The sequence below is a fragment of the Zootoca vivipara genome, chromosome 10 (genome assembly GCF_963506605.1).
Source record: "Zootoca vivipara chromosome 10, rZooViv1.1, whole genome shotgun sequence".
Classification (NCBI taxonomy): domain Eukaryota; kingdom Metazoa; phylum Chordata; class Lepidosauria; order Squamata; family Lacertidae; genus Zootoca; species Zootoca vivipara.
Window position 1 is genome coordinate 20,727,003 of NC_083285.1, and position 26,042 is coordinate 20,753,044.

Sequence of the window (26,042 nt, forward strand, 5' to 3'; positions counted from 1 at the left end):
TTTTTCAAATAGTCATAATCATAATAGGCTATTGTGTTGACAGTTCTGTGTTAATAACTGCACAACTATTGGAGTTATGAAGGGTACAAAGGACAATCCCAAATGTTCCTAAAATAGGCCAGTTTCGATTGTAATATTAAATGACTGGGAAGAGATTTATGGAAGGCAAATTTCCCTTCCTCTCTGCTGCCCAGCGTGCTTGTTCTCACATTGTCCAGAACAGCCCTCTGACCCACACTCACGGGAGAAGTTTCTGAATAGGTAACTTCCCTTCTGTAAACTTCCTTCCGTTCACTTACCATAGACCCCAAGCCCCTGTATTTTTCCAGTTTGACACTGAAGAGTGAGTCCTTAAACAAACCTTCCCCTCTGCTACCACCACTGCTGTGGAAATTTGAAATGGTGCCCCTTTTTGTCATGGTTTCATATGCACTGTACGGATTGCCATTATCCATAACGAGACACATAACAACGACAATCGTTTTAATACAGGCAATGCCTAGGAAAGTTTGCTTCCAGCCGTGCTAAGTTTCTGCTGAGACGGTTCTTGCTTCTGCTGAGACTGGATGATTTCCGTCTTTAGAAAGGCTATTTTGTAAAGATAGTTGTTTTGTACTGCTCACAACCGGGAGGCTGAAGAGGAAGTGTCTTCAGGATTACTGTTCAAGGGTGCCATTGACCTTGTGCGCTGCCCTCCTTCCTCCCCTCCTTCCTATTGTGGGACTTAACTCACAAGCAGTGTCTTTGAGAGAGCAGCTGGAACTTTAAAGGCAATTTGTCATGTAGCTGGGACTCGAAAGATCATTGCAGTTCCTTGATTGGGCTGATAAGTAATTCTCCGTGCACATCTGCAATTCCACAGCTGCTTCCTCCTTACTGGAGTCTTGCTTTCTCAGCAAGTCTGATGGATTTCCTTTCATTCTTGTTGCACCCATAGTTTTGTCTGTTGAGCTTCTTAACAGTGATTTCAGTTGTGAGATTATGGAGGAGAGCAAAGGTTTTGGCCCAAATTGAAATTTCTTTACCAGTATTACTATACCCACCAGTTAACAACAAAAAGGATAAATGGATTAACAGTGTCTAACATATTTGTCTTTTCCCTTCTCCACCCACACATTTGGTTTTGCCCACATTTTAGAAAACAAAACGAAAGTGCAGGTAAAGTCCCTTTGAAGCATTCATGTAAAAAGGGGGCCATAGAGATTCCTTTCTTCTCAGAGCATGTACCTGATCTTTTGCAGGGAACTTAAATGCTCTAGCAGTCCCTTTCAGCATTTGTACTCCTCATCTTAGGAATGATCCTGTAAAGTCACTCTCTCCTACTTTTTTTTAGTTTAGCCTTTACAAAGTGCTACCAGTATGAGACTCGTAAGATTGCTACAATCACAGATAAACCCCATGCTAGTCCATTAAAAATAGGGCTGCCATACATCCAGGACTTTCCGGACATATCCCGGATTCGTTCTCCGAAAAAAACATCCAGGAAGATTTTTTCAGAAATTCGTTAAAATGTCCGGGAAAATCTGGGTGCATGGCAGCCCATATTGAAAGTGTGTATGTATGTATGTGTGTATATATATATATATATATATATATATATATATATATATATATATATTGGTGAATTTCCTTTTTTAAAAAGCTCAAAAACTTAGTGTTTGGGGGGAGATTTTGCAAAAGAAAAAAACCCCCAAAAACCTTGACCAAGGAAAGTGGATCAGAATAAAAATTAACACAGAAATTAGCAAGGCTAATTGCAACCATGAGTTTGGTCATCCTAAAATATTGTGGCAATTGAGATCGTTAGTGGGGGTGCAAGGAGAAAAAAAACCCCTTTTCACAAAAAACCTGATTTCTATACCTTTTCTCACCTGAAAACCAGCAAACAAACCCTCAAAAGAGAAATACAAAATAAAACACATTCCTTCTCATATTCAATATGTCTTGTCATTATCTAATTGCTACAGGTTTTATCTAGATTTAAAATAAAAGCACCATTAAGTATCCAAGCACAGTGCTAGATTTTACCATGAATTTGTCTGCATATTTCTGAAGCTCTTTTCACAGTGATATGAAGAGTCTTTTTTTCTTACACTAGAAACTGCTTATGTTTCTGTTACTTATTGTTAAGGGAACTCCTTTTTCTTTTATTGGGTAAAAGTAAGGGGGGGGGAGCTCTTGCCATCTACCCACTAAAACCATAATCTCATATTTTTAGTACCGGTAGATACATCCATGGGTGTAGCTAGGATTTTTGTTAGGGACGGGGCAGACCTTTTGTATGGGGAGGCAGAACCTCAGTTAGCTATGTATTTTTTATTTATTTTTATAGAAGGGGGCAGCTGCCCCTCCCTGCCCCCCTGGCTGTGCCCATGAATACATCTTATATCACTGTGTGTTTTAGAAAAATTAGTTCATTAATGCCCATGCTTTTCGTTACAGTGAAAGCTTAATGGCAAACATGTGGCTTGTTAAATATATATATATGTTTAATTGGAATTTAATATCTCTTTCAGTAATTGCAAGTTTTCGAGGAGCAGTCCCCCATGGCTTATCACTGGAGATTGGAGATACTGTTCAAATACTGGAGAAATGTGATGGTAAGTGTTGACATTAGTACAGGACTGTTTGGTGGGAAGGTTGTCCAAGGTCATTTCACCTCATTACACTGAGGCAGGATCAGTGTGTTTGCTCTAGATAAGTGCCTATTTAATGGGGGGACAAACCAACTTTAATCTTTGATGAGAAAAGGCAACAGAGTTTGGACATGCCTTTGTAACAGGAAATCACTTGCAAAATTAATTGTTTCTAACCTAAAATATATCAGAATTAGTCCAGTCACCCAGATATTGTGGAAAAAGCAACCGCGGTCAGTGGGGAAATAATTATTATATGTACAGTAGGCATTTTCAGTAGCCATGAAAGCAAAATCTAGACACTGAAGTCTGCTCCAAATTATAAACAAGTATATTATAAACAAGTGCATTGTCAGTCACCTTCTGTAGAGGTAAGAAAAATAACACCAAAATCTTTGGGTGAAGCATCTAGTACCACTCATGTGATACTGGATGCTAAAATGTATTATTCAAAAAATGTGTGCTTGTTGGGGGAAAAGGTGTAGCTTTAGAAATGCCACGAGCAGTGCTATTTTTCTAGAAAAAGGATGCTGGACATCACAGTGAACTAGAGCTGCCATATGCCTGGAACTTCCTGGACATAGACGGAATTCAAGCAGCCATAAACAGTGTCTGGGTGAAAAACACTGCAGTCTGGGAAAATCCCATTAAAAACCCATTAAAAAAGCTCGAGAACTTTGCCAAAAGCCGGATTTTCACTTTTTGAAACACTTTTTGAAACCACGAACACTTTCCTTGTTCTCTTATAATGACAATGGCTCCCACCTGAAAAGTGCTGAAACTGAATTCCTGTGAGTTCTGGCTGAATAAAAGCCCTGGCCACAAGACTCTAGAGTTCTTTTCTCTCTTGATTTAATGGGTTAAATTTCTGTCCGTTAGACAAAGAAAATATAAATGCATACCCTCTGCTATGTTTCAGATTCTCCTTTTCATACCAGTGCTGAAAGGATATCTATTTATTTATGTGCTGTTGTTTACAATTCTTTGATTTTTTTTTATGGGTGTTAGTTTGTGCTAGTTAAAAACGTGTGGGGTGTGTGTGTGGAAACTTCAATTGTGAACGTTTTTCTTTCTGCACAAGACCCACCCATTAAAGACTATGAGATTTGCGTCATGTGTCACTGCTGATACAATAGCACGCTATGAATCCATCTGCCACTTTTTATTATTGTAGATGACATATGTCAGAGAGTTTTTCAGATAAAATGTAAGTTTACGTATCTATTATTATTATTATTTTTCTACAGGCTGGTACAGAGGATTTGCCTTAAAAAACCCCAACCTCAAGGTAAAACCACTTTTGTTGCTCACCTGAAATGCATGTAAAATCACGCTGAAATACTCATACGAATTATAAAGCTGCCACACAAAAACCAAGCTATTTGGCATAACCAAGTAGCAGTATCGTTTAAGGCATAAAAAGGTGGCTGTAGCCTGTGGTAGCCTGATGATAGTAGCAGTAGTAGTAGAAGAATGTGTGTGTGTGTGTGTGTGTGTACCCACACCCACACACCCACACCTGTGTATACCTGAAGGAGCATCTCCACCCCCATCGTTCTGCCCAGACACTGAGGTCCAGCTCTGAGGGCCTTCTGGCAGGTCCCTCACTGCGAGAAGTGAGGTTACAGGGAACCAGGCAGAGGGCCTTTTCGGTAGTGGCACCCGCCCTGTGGAACGCCCTACCATCAGATGTCAAGGAAATAAACAACTACCTGACTTTTAGAACACATCTGAAGGCAGCCCTGTTTGGTGAAGTTTTTAATGTTTGATATTTTATCGTGTTTTTATTGTGTTTTTAATATTCTGTTGAGAGCACCCAGATGGGCAGGGTATAAATAAATTATTGTTATTATTATTGTTATTATTATTATTAGGTTTGGAGAACGAGGAGGGAACAAAGGCTCTGAAGGGATAGGATCTGTCTCACATGAAGTAGTTTATCAGGAGGAAGTGGAATTGCAGATAATTAATTCAGCAGCATAGCTACTTACCAGCCACTGTGAGTAGTTTAGGGACACATCCCTGTTCTCACAGTTATTCTCTATTAAACAACCTTCCTAACACACACACACTCTGAAATGGCAGTGAGGGACAACGGTGGCAGATGCGAAGAGATGAGCAATGTTACAGTGATAGCAGGCGCTTCTCAACCACTGCCCCTGATTCGTAAGCGGACCTGTGAATTTTTCTGACACCTCAGTCCTCACTCTTTACCTGAGTTGCCGGGACCCAACGATAATGCTCTCTTGGACCATTTGAATACAGAAAGTTCTACTGCACTGTATTGCCTTCCAACAAGTTTTGCAAGTATAATGCAAACGTCTTCCATAGTATGGACTCAGTTTTTCTCTTCAATAATGCATTCATGCCAGTTTCCTCCCTCTCCCTGTCTTTGGTTGTCTGTGGCACTTATTTAGCTCCTTTTCTCTTCCAGGGTATCTTCCCATCCAGCTATATTCACCTGAAAAATGCCTGTGTTAAGAACAAAGGGTAGGTGGAGATTTTGGGGTTCTGGGATTTTGGCAAAGGCTATAAAGCAGCAGTGGGGAAAGCTGTTGCAAGAATTGTGTTGAAAAGGGATAAATCTTTCAAAGTGAAGCCCATGGCACCTTAAAGGCCTGGTGTAGATGGGTGGGAAATTGGGAGTGCCCTATGTGTTTGCGTAGTAACCGTCCTTTTTAACTACGTTGCAGCATCACCTTTATTTAAACTAGCCATGCAATCAGAGATATGGGTTTGAAAACTGGGTTAGAGTAACTACGATTAGGGAAAAGAGCAGGGCAAGTGTAATTTTGCACCACAGTTACCGTATTTTCCCATGTATAAGATGAGGTTTTTAAAATTATAAAATAATGTTAAAAATGGGGGGTCATCTTATACATGGATAGTGCAGAGGGGGGACAGGCAATTGGTTGCAGCCATGAGCAGGAGATTGTCAGTGGTGATTGGGTGGGTGATTGGTGGCTGTGGCAAGGGCTGCTGTTGATTGGCTGCCGCTGTGGCAATTGGGCAACCGATTGGTAGTTTTGGCGACGCGTGCGATTGGCAGTGTCAGTCAGGCGGCTGAGCGATTTTCGCCAGTCCCCCCCCCCCAGCTTAAGAACTCTTGGCAATCCCCCCCTTTTCTTTATTTGAAGTTCCAGAAATAGTGGGCGTCTTATACACAGGGGCGTGTTATACACGGGAAAATGCGGTAGTTTCCAAAATGAAAGGAAGGCAGAATTTCACATGAATGATGCAAAGGAGTCTGCAACCTGTTGAGGCACTGTTGGTCTCTTAACCATGATTAGGAGTCATGGTTTAATGATTAATCTTTAAACTGTTACGGGACGACTCTTTTATTTCCTTGCACCAGATGTAATGGAGCTTATTTTGGAGTGCAAATATTATTGGTGGTTAACAATATCAGTCACTGAGAGACTCCAGGTGTCATTTTGACTGTGCATTCATATGATTTGTGCTCGTGATGGTATCATAGCTGCCAAGTTATCCCTTTTTTAAAGGGATTTTCCCTTATGCTGAATAGGCTTCCTCGCGAGAAAAGGGAAAACTTGGCAGCTATGGATGGTATCGGTGTGGTTCTGCATAATCTTCTGTTTTTGGTCCTGCAAAAATGTTCAGGCCAGATATACTGTTTCGTTTCCAATCAGTGCATATCCCATGTCTTCCTACTGAAATCCGATAGTGTTTCTAACCACAAATGTTATGGTTATTTATTTATTTTGACAACTTAAATACCAATTATATTTAAGCACAACTGTAAGCGGTTTGCAACATAGATTAAAACGTTTAAATAATGAGCAAATGTAAAAAAAAAAAATTCCACAAAACGCAACCAACAACTAAATACAACAACTTCTTTACTATCCACAACAAACATGACACATAAAAACCAGCTACAAAATAGCACAGGAAATTCATAGGAAACATAGTAAAGTATTATCTAAGCACCAGAAAGTAACATATTACAAATGCCAAGACTGAACACTATAAATTCCACCCTTTTAGGTAACATGGTTGATGTGGTTTTAGACCTACTTTAGTTGCAATATACTGCAACAGTATCCCTCTAGATGTCAATAAGACAATAACACTGGGGAACCATCACAGAACAACTAATAAAGTAGAATTATGTGTGGATGGTCCAGAATCAATCAATCATTAAAGCACTATTAATACATCAGTGACCCAATCCAGAATACACCTGCAAAAAACAAAACCATTCTGGAAGAATAACAATAATTAAAAATTCTTAGCAGATCCTGCATACTGGAAAGACTCTTGGTTATGATATGTTTCCACACTGTGGTGTTGACCAAGCAGAATGCTTGATGGTCCATTGCAATGATACTTTGCTGCAGAATTATCACAGTTCAGTTTGTTAGAGTCAGTTTCTCGGTCTCCATTAATGTTCAAAAGTTCCTGGGAATTATAAGCGGAAGGAAACTGCATCCAGATTTGATCATCCCAACCTGGTTTTGTGATCTTAAACTGCTTAGTAAAAGTAATGCCATTTTAATGCTGGATATTGTATTTCTTTTGATGGCAACAGGCAGTTTGAAATGGTTGTTCCCACAGAAGATTCGGTTATCACAGAGATGACGTCAACTTTAAGAGACTGGGGAACGATGTGGAAACAACTTTATGTGGTAAATGCACCATGTGCCTATTCTGGAAACAATTTTAGGGATAATGCGTATTTTTCTAAAGCAATAAAGTAGTTTTATTTTATTTTTTCCAAAAAACAAATCTAAGTATTTTTAAAAATGGTATACCAGTTATTTCATAAAGAATGTTAAAAGTCCTGTGTGTCGTCAGTGAGGTCAGCTTTGACAATGTTGGGGTGGGACAGGGAAAGAGGGTACCTGGATGAAGTTCTCTGATTTCCCCCAAGCTGATGATTGCTGCTGCCAGGCAAAGTGTGGAGATAATCTGTTGGGTTCTCCATTCATAGTCATAGTTCAGCAACCGGAATTGTAAACATAATACTAGTGTGAGAATTTAGCTGTGGGTACCATGCAAATCACACCCTTTTATGTACATAATGCTTCTTCCATAAGGAGACTTTTGCATGACAGCTGCTTTCTTGCATATAGCCCAATGCTTGTTCCATAAGGTGGCCTAACTGTGTATAAGTTGCCTCCGTACAAATTGCCCTCGTGGTTTAAAGCAGACACACACACACTCACCCAAAATTGAACATGGAAATGTCTGTTTCAGCTGAATATGTAGGTAGCTAAATTTTCAGCTGAATATGTAGGTAGCTAAATGTAGGATTAATTTTAGAAGTGAAGGTGAAGACTAGATAACAAAATGTTAGAAGTAAACCTGATCTTTTTTTTTAAGTATCTTGCATGTTTGCACTTTGAATTGAGATAAAGCAGATGTTTTTTTACAAAGAAAGAAACCTGCTTTGATGCACAAAAGTAGCAGAAAGACTGACCTTGACAATAACAGCCTTAAACAGTACTTGCACAAAGCTAATCTAACAGATTTAAAGTGAAATCCAATGTACTACCAACATTAAAATGACACAGTGCCATGGATGACTTTAAAATATTCATTCCAATCCATATGAGAGTCCTTAGACTATAATCCTTCTGTTCAGTAAAGTTTGTTGGAATGACTAAAGACCGTTTCAGACATTTGCCTTGCTTCCTGATAACAGCCAATAAGCAGCTGAAGGTATGGGATCATTGTGTGTCCTCACTGTACATAGAAAAATACCACAGGGTGTAGTGCAGAGAATGGGAACCATCCAATTTTCATCATCCTTATTCATGCTATAAATGGTAGAAGGAGGGTAGTAAGCGGGCAACTGGCACTTTGGGGTCAAGTGCCTTTCTCTCCATGATGGTAGACATAAATGTGGACACGACCAAGCCAAGCCATTGCTGAGACAGGAGTGCGAACATGCTGGGAATGTGGGCTTGGAGCCACAGCAACCATCCAACAGCTTGACCTCAACCCCCCCCCCCAATAACAAAACTTTTATATGTCAAGATAAGGAGGCAAATTGGGAGTACGGAGGAGTTTGTGGGGTAGGGATCAATCCTATTACAAGACTATACTTTTACGCAGTTACAGATCAAGATATACTTCTTCTTTGGCGATCACTCGTAGCCGAGTAAGATTGTCTTCCATAAACACGATTTTAACAAGTGTATGTTAAACACAGTAAGTGACTGTGGAGGCCAATTCTGGATCCACACGTCCTTTCACAGTGGGGACATTGATTTCCAGGCGAGAGTTGATCACGGTGTGGATTTGCTAAGCGTGCCTTCCTCTTAGCATGTTTCTCCCTTGCATCTTGAGATCGAGCTTCTTCAAAGCCCATGACACCTTTGGTAAAGGCTGTTGTCAGTGTTTATACTACATTTTAAAGATTTGCCTTGAGACAGTCTTTAAACCTCTTTTGTTGACCACCAGCATTACGCTTTCCATTTTTAAGTTCGGAATAGAGTAGTTGCTTTGGAAGACGATCATCAGGCATCCGCATAACATGACCAATCCAACGAAGTTGATGTTGAAGAATCATTGCTTCAACACTGGTGATCTTTGCTTCTTCCAGTACACTGATATTAGTTCGCCTGTCTTCCCAAGACCTTGGACCCCGAAGGCCGCAAACCCGGAAGTGAGTGTTCCGGTTTGCAAACGTTCTTTGGAAGCCAAACGTCCGACAGGGTTTCCGATTGGCTGCAGGAGCTTCCTGCAGCCAATCAGAAGCTGTGCTTTGGTTTCCGAACGTTTTGGAAGTTGAACAGACTTCTAGAATGGATTCCGTTTGACTTCCAAGGTATGACTGTATATATACGTTTCTGCAAACCGAAGAACAGAATACCCTAGAGAAGCAAAGGTGTTCTTTGTTTTATTTCTCTGTACCAAAGCCTAAGAATTTGGTTATATATATATTTGACAGAGAAATGAAGGGGATCTCTTTCACCGACTATGGCATATAATGAATGAAATCCTAGACCTACGACGGCAGGTACTCGTCGGCCATCTCACCCATGATAGGATGAAGGACGTCAAACGGCACATCACTGCTCGCTTGGACTGGGGCAATGAGTGAGTAAGAGATGATATATAAAACCAATTGCGTTTTCCTCCATTCATTGCATTTATTTATTACAAGGCAATTAAAAGAAAGCAACATGAAGAGCAGGCAGCTTTTACACAGGAAGATTTAAAGAGGAGGGGGGGGGGTCCATCACCATGACTGATGCTCGTGAAAAATGTATGTCCTTTTAGCTACCTTGGGAAAAGAAACGGTCAGTCTCCGGGAAGCCTCTTGTTTAAGTGAAAGGCGTGTCTGCACACAAGAGAAAATCTCTCATCCTGCCCTCTCCCACCTGCAGCTTTATGCCTTTCATCTCATCTCCACCCCTGACAACAGTGGCTTTTCTGCCGTGGAAAACAGAAGATGGGAAACAGTCACCCTTGACTGGAACTTCACTCAAGGGTTTTTCTTTCTTTTTTGCTTCTGCTTGTTGTCCACAGTTTTGTTTATTTTTTCCAGCAATTTATACACTGCTTATTTACAGCCTTCTAAGTGGTGTACACACAACCTAACAATACAATACAATGATGATGATGATGATAATAATAATAATAATAATAAACAGTTAAACAATAAAATCAATGTTCAGTTAAAATACCTGCTGAAATAAAAGCCTTAAGTATGAAGTGCTGCCTGCTCACCTTGCTGTCATAATCCATCCAGTGCTATAGTAATCTCTGTACTGACTCTCACGTCACTGGGGAGTGCAAATATTCCATGCAACGGAGGAGAATTCCATAAGGCTTTCCCACCATTTGGTACCCACCCAGGAGGTTTTGAAAGACCTTCACAACCATCTCTGTATGTGTATTTACACACATCCCCTAGCAGCACGCAATGCCAGCAAGTGCTGGCAAGAGACACCAGTTCCCCTGGATTAATGTATGACGGGGCCTCCATAGTGGTGGTGCCCTCAAGCATTATTGTGCATTTACATTTGCAATATTAATTATTAAAGTGCAACAGAAGCTCCTGTTTCTCTTCTTCTACTGCTGACTCCAGCCCCCCCCCCAAATACCATCAAAATCAGCTCTGAAGGGTTAGATGGGCCTCTGGAGCAGATTTGGGAGGGTTTGTATGGGAGGAGATTAAACAGATCTCATTAATGCTCCTCCTTGACTGTGATGGCAAAACAGCGGAGTGTCTTGCGCCAGAATTCAGTTTCATTTGGCCATGGGCACAGCCAGATTGCTTCCTACCGTGTTTCTCATATTATAAGACACGTCTTATATTTATTTTTTCCTCAAAAAAACACACTATGGCTTATTTTCAAGGGATGTCTTATTTTTTTCCTCCTCCTCCTGCCGCGGCCAGCATTGCTGCTGCTCCTATCACTATGTCTTATTTTCGGGGTATGGCTTATATTCCTTGAATGCTTAAAAATCCTGCTATGGCTTATTTTATGGGGGTGCCTTAAAATATGAGAAACAGGGTATCTGTCCGGACAATCTCAATTTATAAATGGCAAAATAAAAATTCCACAAAGGCAGAAGGAATTCAGAAAACCTTTTGCCTTTTGCTCTCATCTGAATATTTGCTTGCAGACATACAGAAAAATCAACATGCCGTGTTAAATTTTTTATAGCAAACAAGCCTTTATGTTTCTGTGCTTGCTAAACCCGTGCCATATCAAAGCCTTTCACTTCGCTTTTACTAAATGCATAATACCGTCACCTATTTCGGAAATGAAAAATTCATACAGTTATGTGTTGACGCTGAATGTGATCTGAATGTTGCCAGGTAAGACTCCCACTGATCTTGACAGCACCTTGCAGGGTTTGAAAAAACTAACCAGCTCATCTCTATTCTAGACAGGATGCTGTAGGAAAAAATAAACACAGTGGGCTTCTCTCATCTCAAAATTATTTGGGACAATGGCAACACAGGCTGAAAGTACCCAGGCAGTTGCATTAAAGTTCAGGATTATGTTCTTGCAGGGAACTGATAGGACTAAAGTTTCTTAGACTAAAGTTTGATATTTTACTGTGTTTGATGTTTTAATTTGTTGGAAGCTGCCCAGAGTGGCTGGGGCAACCCAGTCAAATGGGAGGCATCCAGGTATATGATGATAATGATGACTATTAGAGGTGCCAATTATTGGGAACCTGTTTTGTGCTTTCTTTGCAAATGAATGGGTGCTTAAGCTGTAAAACAACTGTAAAAACAACTGGCTCATCCATTCTAAAAATTCAACAAAAAATAAAATTTAAAAAAACCAAACATACCCCTGGCTGGACCCGTTGTTTCTATGCCATTGTTGTAAGCGCATCTGTATTATCTCCCTCCTGTGTTGTCATCTATGAGAATTGCTTTACTAGGGTTTGTTGCCTTTGTCTGAGCACATAACACATAAGGGGCTTGCATTAGAATCGATCATGTACTGCAATGCATATCAACCTAGAGAGCAGGCAGAGAGTGAATAGAATATGGAATAGAATATGGGTGGCAGTAGAGAATATGTGGTCGTATTTCACAGGGGCTGAGACTGGTGCAGAGAATGGAGATAAATCCAGGTAATAAACCATGCATAGGGATGCTCCTATATGAAAGCAGAAAGTTTTGCGCAGATTTTGCCTCTTTCTAGAAGCGGTTTGCTCGCCAGTTGTTTTAGAGGCAAGGCGGCAGGCATCTGTACATGTTCCTGGGAGAGCTTTAATCTTCTAAATTAAAGGAGCTGCTTGTACAATTTGCAAATCAAAGATACTTAAGTGTTTCTGATGCATCACAAGATTAAGCAGGTGAGTTATTCAGATTTATGCCATCTGCTACCTGATTATTTCTTTCTCGGCATTTGTTGTACCAGTTGCAGAATGGAGCCTGGATAAAATAGCACATACAGGGGATTTGCAGCCTCCTTTCTCAGTGCAGCCCCTTAGACACCCTCCTGAATTGGGCCCCTCTAGGAACCTGTTCATGGAGGGCTGTAGCTGGGGAGTGATCCCCGGTGTACTGGAAGACAGAGATCTCCCCTCATGCAATAAGCACATTGTATCCAAGTTTTGGAAACAAGAGCACGGGCAGAAAAAAAGATACAGGGCAAACAGGGACTGCCTATATCCTGCAGGGTTGCAAACAGCTGATAAAGCTTTGAATCGGAATCCCACACCAAAAGCTAAAAAATGTTTCCAAAATGTATATTGTTATCATTTCCGCCCTGGCAATCATGACCTGATACCCTCCTCCCGTTACATCTTGTGCTACTTTCTTATAATAGAAGGATGGACTTGCTAAGTTGGAAGGGATCCAGAGGGTCATCTAGTTCAACCCCCTGTAATGCAGGGATTTCAACTATTTAACATCTAATGTCATTATTTGTTATCTAATGTTTTTGTTTTGACATTTGCAAACCAGTATTTTACACCCAAAATAAGTGTGCTAGATTAGAAAACAATTAAGTGTACAACTGCATGCGAATACTTTGAACATTAGGATGGGGTATTGTTTAGAGTGTTGGGGTTTTTTTTGCTGGGGCAATATTTAGTTTTGAATATGCATTTATTATCTGACTTAACGTTGCTGTATTTTGTTGTCAGACTTGGTCATTAGTTCTCAGCAAGTTGTTTAACTCTGTTGAATATTTGTTACTATGAGATGTTTTGTTAGTGCATCACTTCTACGACTACTTAAATTGTCTTAGGTCTTGTTACGGTTGCAGAATTATGTGAAACATTTTGATGTCGTGAACCACCTTGATCATGGTTTCCTGTGGGAAATCAGCATGCAAATAAATGGTGCTGGCCAACCATTAAAAGCTCTATATAAATGGGAGTAATAATAATTGTTTCTGATAATATTGCACTGGATGCATGTTTTGCAATCATGTGGAACAAAGTGCTTATCATTCATTCATTCATTCCATTTCACTTCATTTATGTACCACCTGTCTCTTTTGCAGCTGTCAATGGATAAAGAGAATAAGAGATCCTAACTATGCTTTTAGGAGGATCTAGCCAATGTCCTTTACCAACCAGACTTTCCATATTCCCTTGCAGACAACTAGGACTTGACTTGGTACCAAGAAAAGAATATGCTATGGTGGATCCAGAGGAGATCAGTATTACAGAGCTGTATAGACTGGTAAGTAAATTTCCACTTTCCTTCAGTTCTTTGAGCTTGCAATCCTATACACCAGGGATGGGGGCCAAATAGCTTCCTTAACTGACCCTCTGGAATGTTCCAACCCTACGCCCATTTCCCCAGGCCAGACCACTTTTCAGTCCTGCTTCACACCCTCCATGAGTGTTTTTGCCTGGTTGGGAGTTTTCCAACCAACTCTGATAATGCATACTTTATTGTAATGTGTTCATTGGAGTAAGGATGGGATATAAAGTAAAAAGGGAGTGAATAAACTGAACCTCACTATTTACTAGATGCAGTGATTGGCGAATAAGCTCAGCCAAAAACGTTTCGATCTCTTTCCAGTATTACCTAATGAAAAATCAGATGCGCATCACTGATGGCTGAGGTTAAAAATAAGATCTGGTGGAGAAAATTATGTTTCAGGCAACAGAACATAGCCTTATTTTCAGCATTAGTCTATGGTATGCTGAATTTTATAAAATACAAAATGGTAACCTGACTGTTGATGGCCATATGTAGATGGAGCACCGTCATCGCAAGAAAGACACGCCCGTCCCAGCAAGCAGCCACCACCTCTTCGTTCAGATGAAGAGTTTGATGTGTTCCAACTTGGGAGAAGAACTAGAGGTCATCTTCTCACTCTTTGATAGCAAAGAGAACCGACCAATCAGGTAGTTTCATTGAAGAAAGCAAGAATGTTCCTTCATGCATTCTTGTCTTCATTTGGAGAACAAAGAATTTTTGCCTTGCATGTGTTGACTCTTGGGTCTTAGGGAACCCATAAATGTAATCCCAAATTTGTATTTTAATTGTTGTTGTCTAACTTTCTGAATTGGTGTCTGAGCCACTGAATCCAGTTGGTATGTGAATATAGGTGGCTACTTTTTTTCCTTACTGGAAACGACCAGTGATGGATACATGGGGTGATCAACACATGGGTGCTCAGCTCCAAATATTAATGTGGTTCTATTTCATCTTATTTATTTAGATATTTCTGGATCACCATTTGCCATTGTTGCCTCTGGCTACTGTTGATTTGCCATCTAGTTTTCCTTTGCTGCTGCTACTTCTCCTCCCTTAATCAGTTGCATATAATTGATCCCAACAAAGTTGGGAGTTGCATGACAAGTAAGGTGTCTTTGTGATGTTGTGCAGCTCAATTAGGCTGCATAAATGTCACTACGGGCAAATGAGTGACAGCAATGATTCCAGATTAGTCATCAAGGTGATTGCGACAGGTGAACAGCTCAAAGTGAACAGGATGACATAACACATGCTAAATACCCATCAGATTTGGCCCTGATGTCACAGAGAGTTCAGTGTTGGGTTAGAGCAAGTTTGTGATAAATTGTTGTCAAGGCAAGCGGTTTTTCAGTGCTGCTGATTTTCATGAATTGCTTTCAGCACAGCCCTGCTCTGTTTCATTGAAAACAATTGGATGTCCTTCTGAAAACATTGTTAGGATTAGCCTTTATTTAGCCACATCTGAATCCACCTGCTACCAGACATCATTGGAAGAGCGGCAGCGCGATCCCGGCAGGGTGCCATCGCGGCTGCCCCCCCGCTGGTGCCCTGCCCCCAGAACGTGCCCCACCCTACCTGTTCTCCACCCCCTGGTGCCGGAGCATGAAGCTCCGCCACTGGCAGACATATCTAATCACTCAGTGATACAAAGGTTTGTGTTGATGGGGGCTGATAAATTCATTGCAAGGTGTTTGCTTTCTTATGTACGGCAAGTGCTGCTTAGTTTTATTTAAAACTTACCTTTACATTAATACATCAAAATTTGCTAGATCAGAATTCCTGGAAATAGCAAAATTAAAAAATTCCTTCCAGTAGCACCTTAGGGACCAACTAAGTTTGCCATTGGTATGAGCTTTCGTGTGCATGCACACTTCTTCAGATACACAAAAGCTCATACCAATGACAAACTTAGCTGGTCTCTAAGGTGCTACTGGAAGGAATTTTTTAATTTTGTTTCGACCACGGCAGACCAACATGGCTACCTACCTGTAACTAGAACCTGGAATAGCTAGCTAACTGAAGTGACTGTTTTCCAGACACTATAAAAACCTGTGAAAATGGCTCTTTCCTTCCTGCCAAGCTATACTTTTCAAAGGTGAAAATATGTAACACCATTAAATGTGATGAAGAGAGAAGAAAAGAGACCACATTATATGACACAGAGGTTATTTTCATAGTGCATGGCAGCCTATGCTGGCTGGGACTGTTGTGCAAAGCTACTGAGGGACACCAGGTTGGGGAAAGCTCGTGTTGGGAAATCCATAATTCCTGCCAAGCTCTGCTTCCTCTGCATTAAAAGCCATTAGTGGAATTTACGCTGCATTACAGCCACTACCTGCTGAGATTCTCCCCCCCAACCCACCCCCAGATTTGTTTATAATGGATATGTGCTTGTGTGATTTTTGGAAGTAAGACAGAGCCTTTGAGTTGTAAATAAATAAATCACTGGCTGTCTGAAGACAGAATGTCCATTATTAACATATTAGACTAAGCCTCCGTCTCTTATCCATTGTTGCACTCAAAACTACTCAGGGCTTAGAACCACGAGGTCTATAAAATAGAATCAAAACCGCAGGCATGCTGCCCTAATCCGTTCTTTGTCAAAGCAATGGCAGTAAGCTTGTTCAGCTTTCTTGTTAACAACAAACTTTGCCGCTGTATCTTGCTCACTAATCATCCTCCAAACTATTGTAAGGGAATATATTTTACAATTTTTTTGGAAAAAAAATTCAGCTTCGTTATATATATATATATATATATATATATATATATATATATATATATATAAGTCACGGAATATTTGTAGGAACAAAGCCTAGGCTCCAAAAAGCTGCATGGCTGCTCCCAGTTGGATTGTTGATTATTTTCCTTTGAACAGCAGGCTCCAAGACCATAGCGCAAACTGCTTTTGAAACTCCCCTAAGCTTCAAAAGGGATTTGCTATGCAGCAGGGAGGATGCCATTTGAGAAATACAAGACATTTGCTTGGGCATGTGGAACTATTTGTGCTTTTGTTTTGAATTGTGCTCCTCTCACACACAATTTCCCTGATACATTTTTTTAACTTCTTAAAAGTGCACCCCAAATTCTGATTTACCCAACATCTTAGTTTGGTCTGGTTTTTGGAGATCTTTCAGAGTGGCTACCTGCAGCAGGGCTATGAGCTGAACCAGATGAGTTGATGTGTGCCACTGGCAATAATAATAATAATAATAATAATAATAATAATAATAATAATTTCCTGTGGAATGGTTCTGAGAATTATCTCTTTAAGAATCAGTACTTCAGACTTCACTCCTATGCCTACCCACTTCACTGGGCTGGTTGACAAATTGTGCCATCCTTGGCCTGGATATTTGAGGATACTGTGGTCTATTGTGATTAATACTTCTTAACACAAAAAGTATAAGGAGGCTGTTGAAATTTTAGCCCTCTGTTTTTAATTTTAAAAAAACTAACCTTGCTGGTAAGCGTTTTCTTTCTTTGGATAATTTGTTCTTTCAACAATCTGGAAATGCTTTATTGCATAGGCAAACTGAGGCCCGGGGCCCGGATCCGGCCCAATCACCTTCTAAATCCGGCCCGCAGGCGGTCTGGGAACCAGTGTGTTTTTACATGAGTAGAATGTGTCCTTTTATTTAAAATGCATCTCTGGGTTATTTGTGGGGCCTGTGGTGTTTTTACATGAGTACTATATAATGAGTGCTTTTATTTAAAATGCATCTCTGGGTTATTTGTGGGGCATAGGAATTGGTTCATTTTTTCCCTTCAAAATATAGTCCAGCCCCCCACAAGGTCTGAAGGACAGTGGGCCGGCCCCCTGCTGAAAAAGTTTGCTGACCCCTGCTTTATCGTTTTGAGAATTGAGGGAGGAAGCATGCAAAATTTTATTTTTTTATAAAAAGGAAAACAAACTTCACTAATATTGAAAGGAAAAGGTGGCTTAATATATGGTTTCCAAAAGAGACACGAAGCCGTCTAGCCCCAGGCTGTAGTGAAAACCTGTAATTTCATCAGACTGTATTGTGGTATGCATGGAGACACTTAGCAGCTGGGTCCCTCTGACTGCAGAAAAAGAAAGCAGAGAGAGACAGATTGTGATTCATGTGAGAACAGCAAATGGGGCTGTTGCCTTCTCCTGTTTAAAGATGCAGGCATATATCACACAGACACAATTTATGGTTTAGTCTTTGACCTACAAAAGAGGGAATGAAATACTTTCTTCTACCACTGGCACAAGTGTAATGGAGCAAATGAAACGCCTCAGCCAGGCCAGTATGTGCCAGGGAGCGGACGGAAAGCAAATCATGTGTGCAAAGAGCCAGCAAGGATGTATTGCCACGTGGGAGCCTCCCCTTATTTCTTTTTCTTTTTGCTGAAGTCACACTGTATTTACAAAATATTCAGAGAACCCTCGATTAAAGGGGGCAGTTCAAACTTTTGGCAATATTTCCTTTATTTGAGGAAGCTTGAGTACACATTGTAGATTCTTTCATTTTAAATTCTCAGGCATAAATGCTGACTGTATTAGAAGGCATTTGTGCCTATTCTCAAGTTTGATGGTGCCAGGGGCGGGGAAAGATAGCTCAAAGTGATATACTCAGTAAAGAAAAGTTTCTGAAGTTAGGAAATGTGTGTACCAAAATATTAGAAGAGAGGATTTTATGTATCACTTTGTATCACTGAGGTCCAGCGCCGAGGGCCTTCTGGCGGTTCCCTCCCTGCGAGAAGCAAAGCTACAGGGAACCAGGCAGAGGGCCTTCTCGGAAGTGGCACCCGCCCTGTGGAACACCCTCCCATCGGAGGTCAGAGAGATAAACAACTACCTGACATTTAGAAAATACATAAAGGCAGCCTTGTTTAGGGAAGTTTTTAATCTGTGATATTTGATGTATTTTAATGTTTGTTGGAAGCCGCCCAGAGTAGCAGGGGAAGCCCAGCCAGATGAGCGGGGTATAAATAAATTATTATTATTATTATTATTATTATTATTATTATTATTATTATTATACAGTGGTACCTTGGTTGTTGAACGGCTTGGCTCCCGAACAAATCAGCTCCTGAACCCCACAAACCCGAAAGTGAGTGTTCCACTTTGCAAACTTTTTTCGGAAGCTGAACATCCGATGCAGCTTCCAGTTGAGTGCAGGAAGCTCCTGCAGCTAATCAGAAGCTGTGCCTTGGTTTTCGGATGGTTCCGGGAGTTGAACGGACTCCCGGAACGAATTAAGTTCAACAGCCAAGGCACCACTATACCTGCTTCTTCTTAAAGCAACATAGAAAATGGGCCTGGAGAGATGGAGCAAGCTTGTTTTCTCCTGCTATGGAGGCTAGGACCCAAACCAATGGGTTCAAGTTACAAGAAAGGAGATTCCACGTAACACCAGAAAGAGCTTTCTGACAGCAAGAGCTGTTCAACAGACTCCCATGAGAGGTGGTGGACTCTCCTTCCTTGGAGGTTTTTAAGCATAGGTTGGCTGGCCATCTGTCATGTATGAGCTAGCTGAGATTCCTGCTTTGCGGTGGTTGGATCTGATAACCCTCAGGGTCCCTTCGAACCCTACAATTCTATGATTCTGTGTGTCTTAGGTTGGATGATTGTTTGCACTACAGCAGGAGCAGAGAGCCTGTGACCCTCCCAGTGTTGCTAGACTACAACTCCCATCAATGCTGACCATTTGCCACATGGACAGGGACTGATGGGAGGGGGAACCCAACAACATCTGAAGGATCTGAGGTTCTCCACCTGGGAGTACACATAGATGCTGCAGAAATATCATGCGGTGTAGATGGTAGCATGAATTTTGTGGTAATAGGTAGGCATTTGCCCTCAAAACACTCCTGCCATGAGGGTAGAAAGGCAGCTGCATAGGCAATTCATGAAGATGGACAATGGACCATGGACCAGTTTGGGCTGAACACTTTCTGCACGACAACCGCAAAGTAGTCCCACTCAGTACTGATGGGGGCACTGCCACTTATGCAAACCGATGCCTGCTAATTATTAAAATAAATGTCTACCTCCTTTGGTGTTAATATTCTTACTAAAGTCATTTAGCATTTAATGTAACTGCAGTGGTAATTACAATGTAGGTTTATGTGGAACATAACAGTTGCTAATTAATGAGGCTTTTTTTTACAAGAAAGAAATATTATGCTAATCTTAATAACTACTGCCAAGTCTTTATGCTCCTTAAATCTTGAACACTGCAATCATTTGTAGTGTACAAGTGAGGACCGCGAGACCACGGCTGTTTTCAAAGTCCTATTGATCATAGTGGGAAGAGAGCTAACCATGTGTTGTATGTTGCAGCTGAAATGAATGTGACCCAAATGAACTAGGACTGAATCATGTCCTAAGACAGAGATAGTTCTGCTCATTAGTTCAAATCACACATGAAGATCCAAAGGATATTACACTCTTTTAAGAATAATGGATTCTTCAGATTATCCCATTGCAGTCTGAAGGATGCAGCAATGCTTCTGTTTTTCTGTTACAGAGAGTGCTGGTTTAATTGAAATGTACATAGTTCATACCCCGCAAGTGTCCCAGAAAAACTGGGATATATTGTTTTTTATTGTGAGAGAACAGTGGTCATTTTTGGTTGTTGTGATCTCGCAGGATTTCATGATGCAACGCCCCACCCCACCCCTTTTCAGTGCCACAATTTTGTACAGTGCCATGCCCAGAAAAGATAGCACCCTGGATTTTGGCTTCAAAGTCTTGAAGGATATGCATACTGTAGTCATAAATACATACAGCCCATTGCGCTTCTGGTGGAAATTAAAAAACCTTCTGTTGTTTTAAATGTGCACCTGCAATGGTGTAGGCAAATTATGTGGTCTATGGATTTTTGTGACATTTAGTTCCAACATTTATTGGAATAGACATCTACTATAAAATCCTGTGTAGTTTTGAAATACACATATTTTCCTCAGGTAATGTAGATGTTGCCTTTAATAAATTGCCAATATATAAAACATAATCTGACACCAGAACCTATTTTACCATCTGCAATACATTGAGGTAGTTTGACCCCAGCCTTGCTTGAGGGCCCAATTACTGCGTTTCTCAGATAAGACTGATTCTTTAATCAAACCTGCATTGATTTTTTTTATCAGATCTTCAACAAATCCTGCTTATCTCTGTGCATTTTCAGAAACCCCACAAGAGGCAAAGTCAAGATTACATGGCCATGGAAAAGAATAAAAGTCATTTACTGTGGCATGACTTGGATTTAAAATTATGATTTATTATCTACAATGCATTTTTTTAGCATTGCAAGTAGTACAGTCTTTGTATACTATCAGCCTTTGCTTCTATTTCAGTTGTATACGGAGTAGAGTTGTATGGGGAGCAGAGACACACAATAAGAAAATGATGTATTCGGGGTCAATTTCTGACTGTGGTTGAGATGGAAATGGAAATTAGATTTTTTGGATGCAAATATTATTGACTAGTAGAGCTTTCATGTTAAAGCATTAAGAATAACATATACTGTAATTCTTGTCCAATTTTATTTTATTTTATTCTTTGGTAGATTTACAAAAGAAAAAGAAAATAACAACAGCACACCAATAAAGAAATTCTTAGAAAGAGGCAGGATTAGATGCAGACACACAAAAAAGACTCCTTGCACTTGGTGGTTGGTGCCTGATGAGCCTGCCAGTTGGCTGAGTTCAGTTGCAGCAAGTGGAAGCCAGAGGAGAGAAAACTGGCATAAGAATATAAATCTAGAAGCAATAACTCAGTGATGAGACCTAGGATTTTAGCTAGTAAATGAATCTGCATAGGTTGGGGTTTCCCCACCCCTCTTCCCATTGTTAATGCATTCAATGCAACAACTAGCAACCCATTAAACTATAAAGGCCTGACTTAAAAGGCTCGATGTTAGCCATTGCTTCTGGAAATTTGCTGTAGTATGGGCAAGGGGTTTCTTGCCTTTTCAAGCAAAATTTTGCTCCCAAGTACTAAAAAATAATTTATGTAATTTCTCCCAAGTAACATGAATAACTAGCTTGGAAATTCCTGGGCACTGACTGTGAAAGATGCTGCCGTGATAAGATTTTCTGCTCTATGTGTATATTCCAGGTCTGTGTCAATATGATATGAGAGTCCTATTACAGCTGACTGACTGTTCCCGGCTCCTTCAATGTCAGGTTAATCTGCTGCTCTCTGTCAACGTAAACACTGTTTCTTTCATATTTCACCTTGCCCACAAATGCACACAGATATATCATCCATATGGACACAGAACAAGATTTATTATGGCTGCATCAATACATTTTCTTCTGTCTCAAAGAACCAACTTTGTTGTTTTAATATCTGTCTCTTAATACCTTTTTCGAGCTCTTGCCACTTAAAATTGAAACTTGCTTTTTCTTCTCCTAGCTTTGTTCTTTTGTTTTGTTTTAGATTAAGCTATTCTGATGCTAACCCCCCTGTTCATAGCAGGTGAACCCCATGGGCTGAGGTATGTCAGGAAGCAGAGTCAAGGGTAGGTCAGCAATGAAAATTACAGTGTCAGTGAAGATAACTCTTTTTTTCAAAGAAGTTAAAACAAGTGCAGGCCTAGTAACCCCAACAGCTCTTCCTAGTAGGTCTTGCTCCAATGTCAAACAGTTCTTACTGCCAGAAAGTTTTTCCTTAAGTTTAGTCAGAATCTTCTTTCTTGAAACTTGGGGCCGAAGCCCAGAGCCTCGCAGTTTGGCCCCCACCCCCACTTGACCACTCAGGGAATGGCAGGTGTGGTCATCTGGCTGACATGGACCTGCTGGTTACCACAGCAACCATTCTTATTTTTAAATACGTTTTATAGTTGGAGGAGGACTGGCCCGGTGTGTGCCTGGCCACAGATGCTGATTTTATTATTATTTACTTTAAAGTACCTTACATTTTTGGAATAACAAAATGGTGCTCATTCCCAGACAAACATGTTTATAGTCAGGACAGCGGAAACCAACCTGTTTTCCCTCTGTGTCCGTGATGATGCTATAATTGATGTGAGTTGAAAGTTGAAAGTGTTTCTTTCATGCTTTTGTTGTTGTTGTTTTGCTCTAATATAGCAGGAATGTAATAGCATTTGTAAAAGCATGAAATGGTGGAGGGCAGGGAGAGAAAGAGAAATGCTAAAAGTTTGTCTCACGGTGGAAATAAGATCTCCATAAGAGCATTAATTCCAGGGTCTAAAATTACCTATCTGCACCACAAGAGGCATCCAGTTTATTCAGCACTGCTTTGAATGGAGGAGGAACAAGGAATTCCCACAGGCTGCTTAATGTTGTTTCAGTAGGCCCAAGCCCAATTGCCTGATGGCTTGGAGATCCGGGCAGGGTACTATTCCTTCAAGGAAGCAGTTCCCCAGCAAAAGTGGCACATGGGGTAAAAATGGGTCTTGGCTGAAAAATGCCAACTCCTTTCCTTGCATACTTTTCTACTCCACTTGGTAGGTAATGTTTTCTGAACTTCTGTAGGCAAACCTTTGGTGAGATACCCACACATGCATTCAGCATGATTGGTAAATAGGTTTAGAGCTGTAAATATGCTCAGAAAAACATATTTACCGGTAAGGGGGGGGGGGGAAGAAAGGCAAGTAGTTTCTTGAGCAGCAAGCTCAGTCTCACAGAATGTGTTGCTGGGGAAATGGCACTCTTTGCCGCGGTGGTAAAGAAACGGCGATCAATTTCGAAGGTGGCATTTTCTCAGCCTCAGCTCTGAAGTTTAGTTTACAGTGGAACCTCGGTTTATGAACACCTCGGTTTATGAATTTTTGGTTTATGAACGCCGCGGACCCATCTGGAACGGATTAATTCATTTTCCATTACTTTCAATGGGAAAGTTCGCTTCAGTTTATGAACGCTTCAGTTTATGAACAGACTTCCGGAACCAATTACACCCATGCTTCAGTTTATGAACGCTTCAGTTTAAGTACTCCGCGGACCCGTCTGGAACGGATTAATCCACTTTCCATTACTTTCAATGGGAAAGTTCGCTTCAGTTTATGAACACTTCAGTTTATGAACAGACTTCCGGAACCAATTCTGTTCATAAACCGAGGTACCACTGTATTAAATTTATTAATTGCTTCCCACAAGCAGTGTAAGCCCTGAAGTGATTCACAGAAATGAAGTAAAATACAGAGAATGTAATGTGTAATATGCTGCAGTCTTCCTGATTGGCCCGTGCCTAGGATTTTTTGTTTTGTTTTGTTTTTCAAATCCCTGACATTGCAGTGAGTCGCACAATTAGTGTAATGTATAGTTAGGCCACTACATGTCCTCTGCACATATAAGAGTCGTGCTGGATCAGACCAGTCTGTTCCATCATCCTGTTCTTATAGCGGCCACTCTCCATACTTGCGATTTGCAGTCCCGGAATGAGAGGGAGGGTGTGATCTTGCTATATATACATAAAGGTTTTGGGGGCCCAGAGGCACGTTGGGAATCTGAAAAAGTGTCATGAGCACAATAAAATACACGTTTCACAGAAGAAAAACTGCTGATGTTTAGGAGCTCTCCGTTTCTGAAAGAAAACACAGGGAAAATATATGCACCCCCCAAAAACGAACAATTAAAAACAGATGAAAAAAGCCCCAGACAGTACCGCACAATCCCAACACCTCAGTTAACAATCCCCACCCAAGTAACTCAAGGGGCAGTGTGCTTTGTAAGCATTGTGTGTATGTGATCGCTGTGGTGTCTACAATCACCGTATTGGGAACCCTGGATTTAAAGCAGTGTTTCCCAAAGTGGGTGATACCATCCCCTGGAGGTGGGTGATTCAGGGGTGTGGTAGTAACCTTGGGTGCAATTGAGGGGCATTGAATAAAAATAAGGGGGCAGTGGAAGTATAAAGAAGGAAGAGAAGAAAATTTTGATAAACTGCTTGCTTCATCTGTTGTGTAATGGCACTTAACCGCCAGGTTGGCTGCTCTTGTGGGATGGTGACAAACCTCCCCTGGATCCAGTGGTTGTGCTGGAGGTGAAGGGTTTCCTCCGGTTTAAAAAGGTAAAGGGACCCCTGACCATTAGGTCCAGTCGTGACCGACTCTGGGGTTGCGCGCTCATCTTGCATTATTGGCCGAGGGAGCCGCTGTACAGCTTCCAGGTCATGGGGCCAGCATGACAAAGCCGCTTCTGGCAAACCAGAGCAGCACATGGAAACACCGTTTACCTTCCCGCTGTAGCGGTTCCTATTTATCTACTTGCATTTTGACGTGCTTTCGAACTGCTAGGTTGGCAGGAGCTGGGACCAAGCAACGGGAGCTCACCCCGTCACAGGGATTCAAACCGCCAACCTTCTGATCAGCAAGCCCTAGGCTCAGTGGTTTAACCACAGCGCCACCTGGGTCCCTCAGCGCCACCTGGGTCCTCTGGTTTAGGTGAACCCTTTTCAGTTTCACCCAGGCCCAGGAAGTGGATTGCAGCTTGCCTGCCTATTTGGCCAATGGCAGGCAGGCTGCAGTGCTGGCCCCACCCCTGGGACAGTGCGGTCTGAGTTCACTCAGGTCATACTAGATTTCCGGGGATGGAGGGCAGTGCTGAGTAATGGGTTTTTTTTCCTCTTGAGAAAGGGGTGGTAGGCCAATTAAGTTTTGGAACCTTTGATCAAAGGTGGGCATGATGAACAAGCACGGATACATCTTTAAACGTCTGTGCACATGAAATCTTGCTCAGTCAGGGTTCCCATAGACATATACACAACTTAAAGATAGCTATCTGTTTGTTATTCATACTTCACATGTTTGCTGTGTAAAATGTTTAGGTGCCATCCATCAGGCCCTCTTGCCCGAGACGTAGCTGCATATGTCAGGGCTCAGCTTAATTAAACTGATTGGGGAAACTTGTTTGGAAGCTTCTGTTTTGTTTTACTAACTGCAGGTAAGCTATTTCTGGCAGCTCCTCTTGGTAGTTGTCAGCATCTGTAGTGTAAGCAGACATGATTTATAGAGCGTGAAAGAGGAGCTAGGTGGATATGCGATATTCTTTGTCTCAGCTGCTTAGTCAAAAACCTCCTGGTACTTCCTGTCTTTTCTCTCCAAACCACAAAATTGTATTCTGGTGCTTTTGTTGAACAAAAAGGGCTCATTCGTTTGGCTTTTTTTAAAATATATTTTTATTGAATAAATTTTACAAAACCAATCATCAACCAATTTAGCCAATTACATTTCTTTTTGCCTCTGAAACTTCTTGAGTTGTTATTTGGATGTTTAAAATCCCTGCTTGTTCCTCTTTTGTTTTTG

General features: G+C 41.1%; 1 protein-coding gene across 2 annotated transcripts in view; it reads left to right on the forward strand.

Moving 5' to 3' along the window:
• The window catches only part of DOCK4 (dedicator of cytokinesis 4), a 245,094-nt gene that overhangs the window by 84,054 nt on the left and 134,998 nt on the right, over nt 1–26,042 (forward strand). For both annotated transcript variants that reach the window (XM_035128338.2, XM_035128339.2), the window contains exons 2-8: nt 2,517–2,600; nt 3,884–3,924; nt 5,071–5,126; nt 7,189–7,285; nt 9,556–9,704; nt 13,689–13,773; nt 14,296–14,447. In XM_035128338.2, the coding sequence (XP_034984229.2) occupies nt 2,517–2,600; nt 3,884–3,924; nt 5,071–5,126; nt 7,189–7,285; nt 9,556–9,704; nt 13,689–13,773; nt 14,296–14,447 (664 nt within the window). The remainder of the gene's footprint in view (nt 1–2,516; nt 2,601–3,883; nt 3,925–5,070; nt 5,127–7,188; nt 7,286–9,555; nt 9,705–13,688; nt 13,774–14,295; nt 14,448–26,042) is intronic.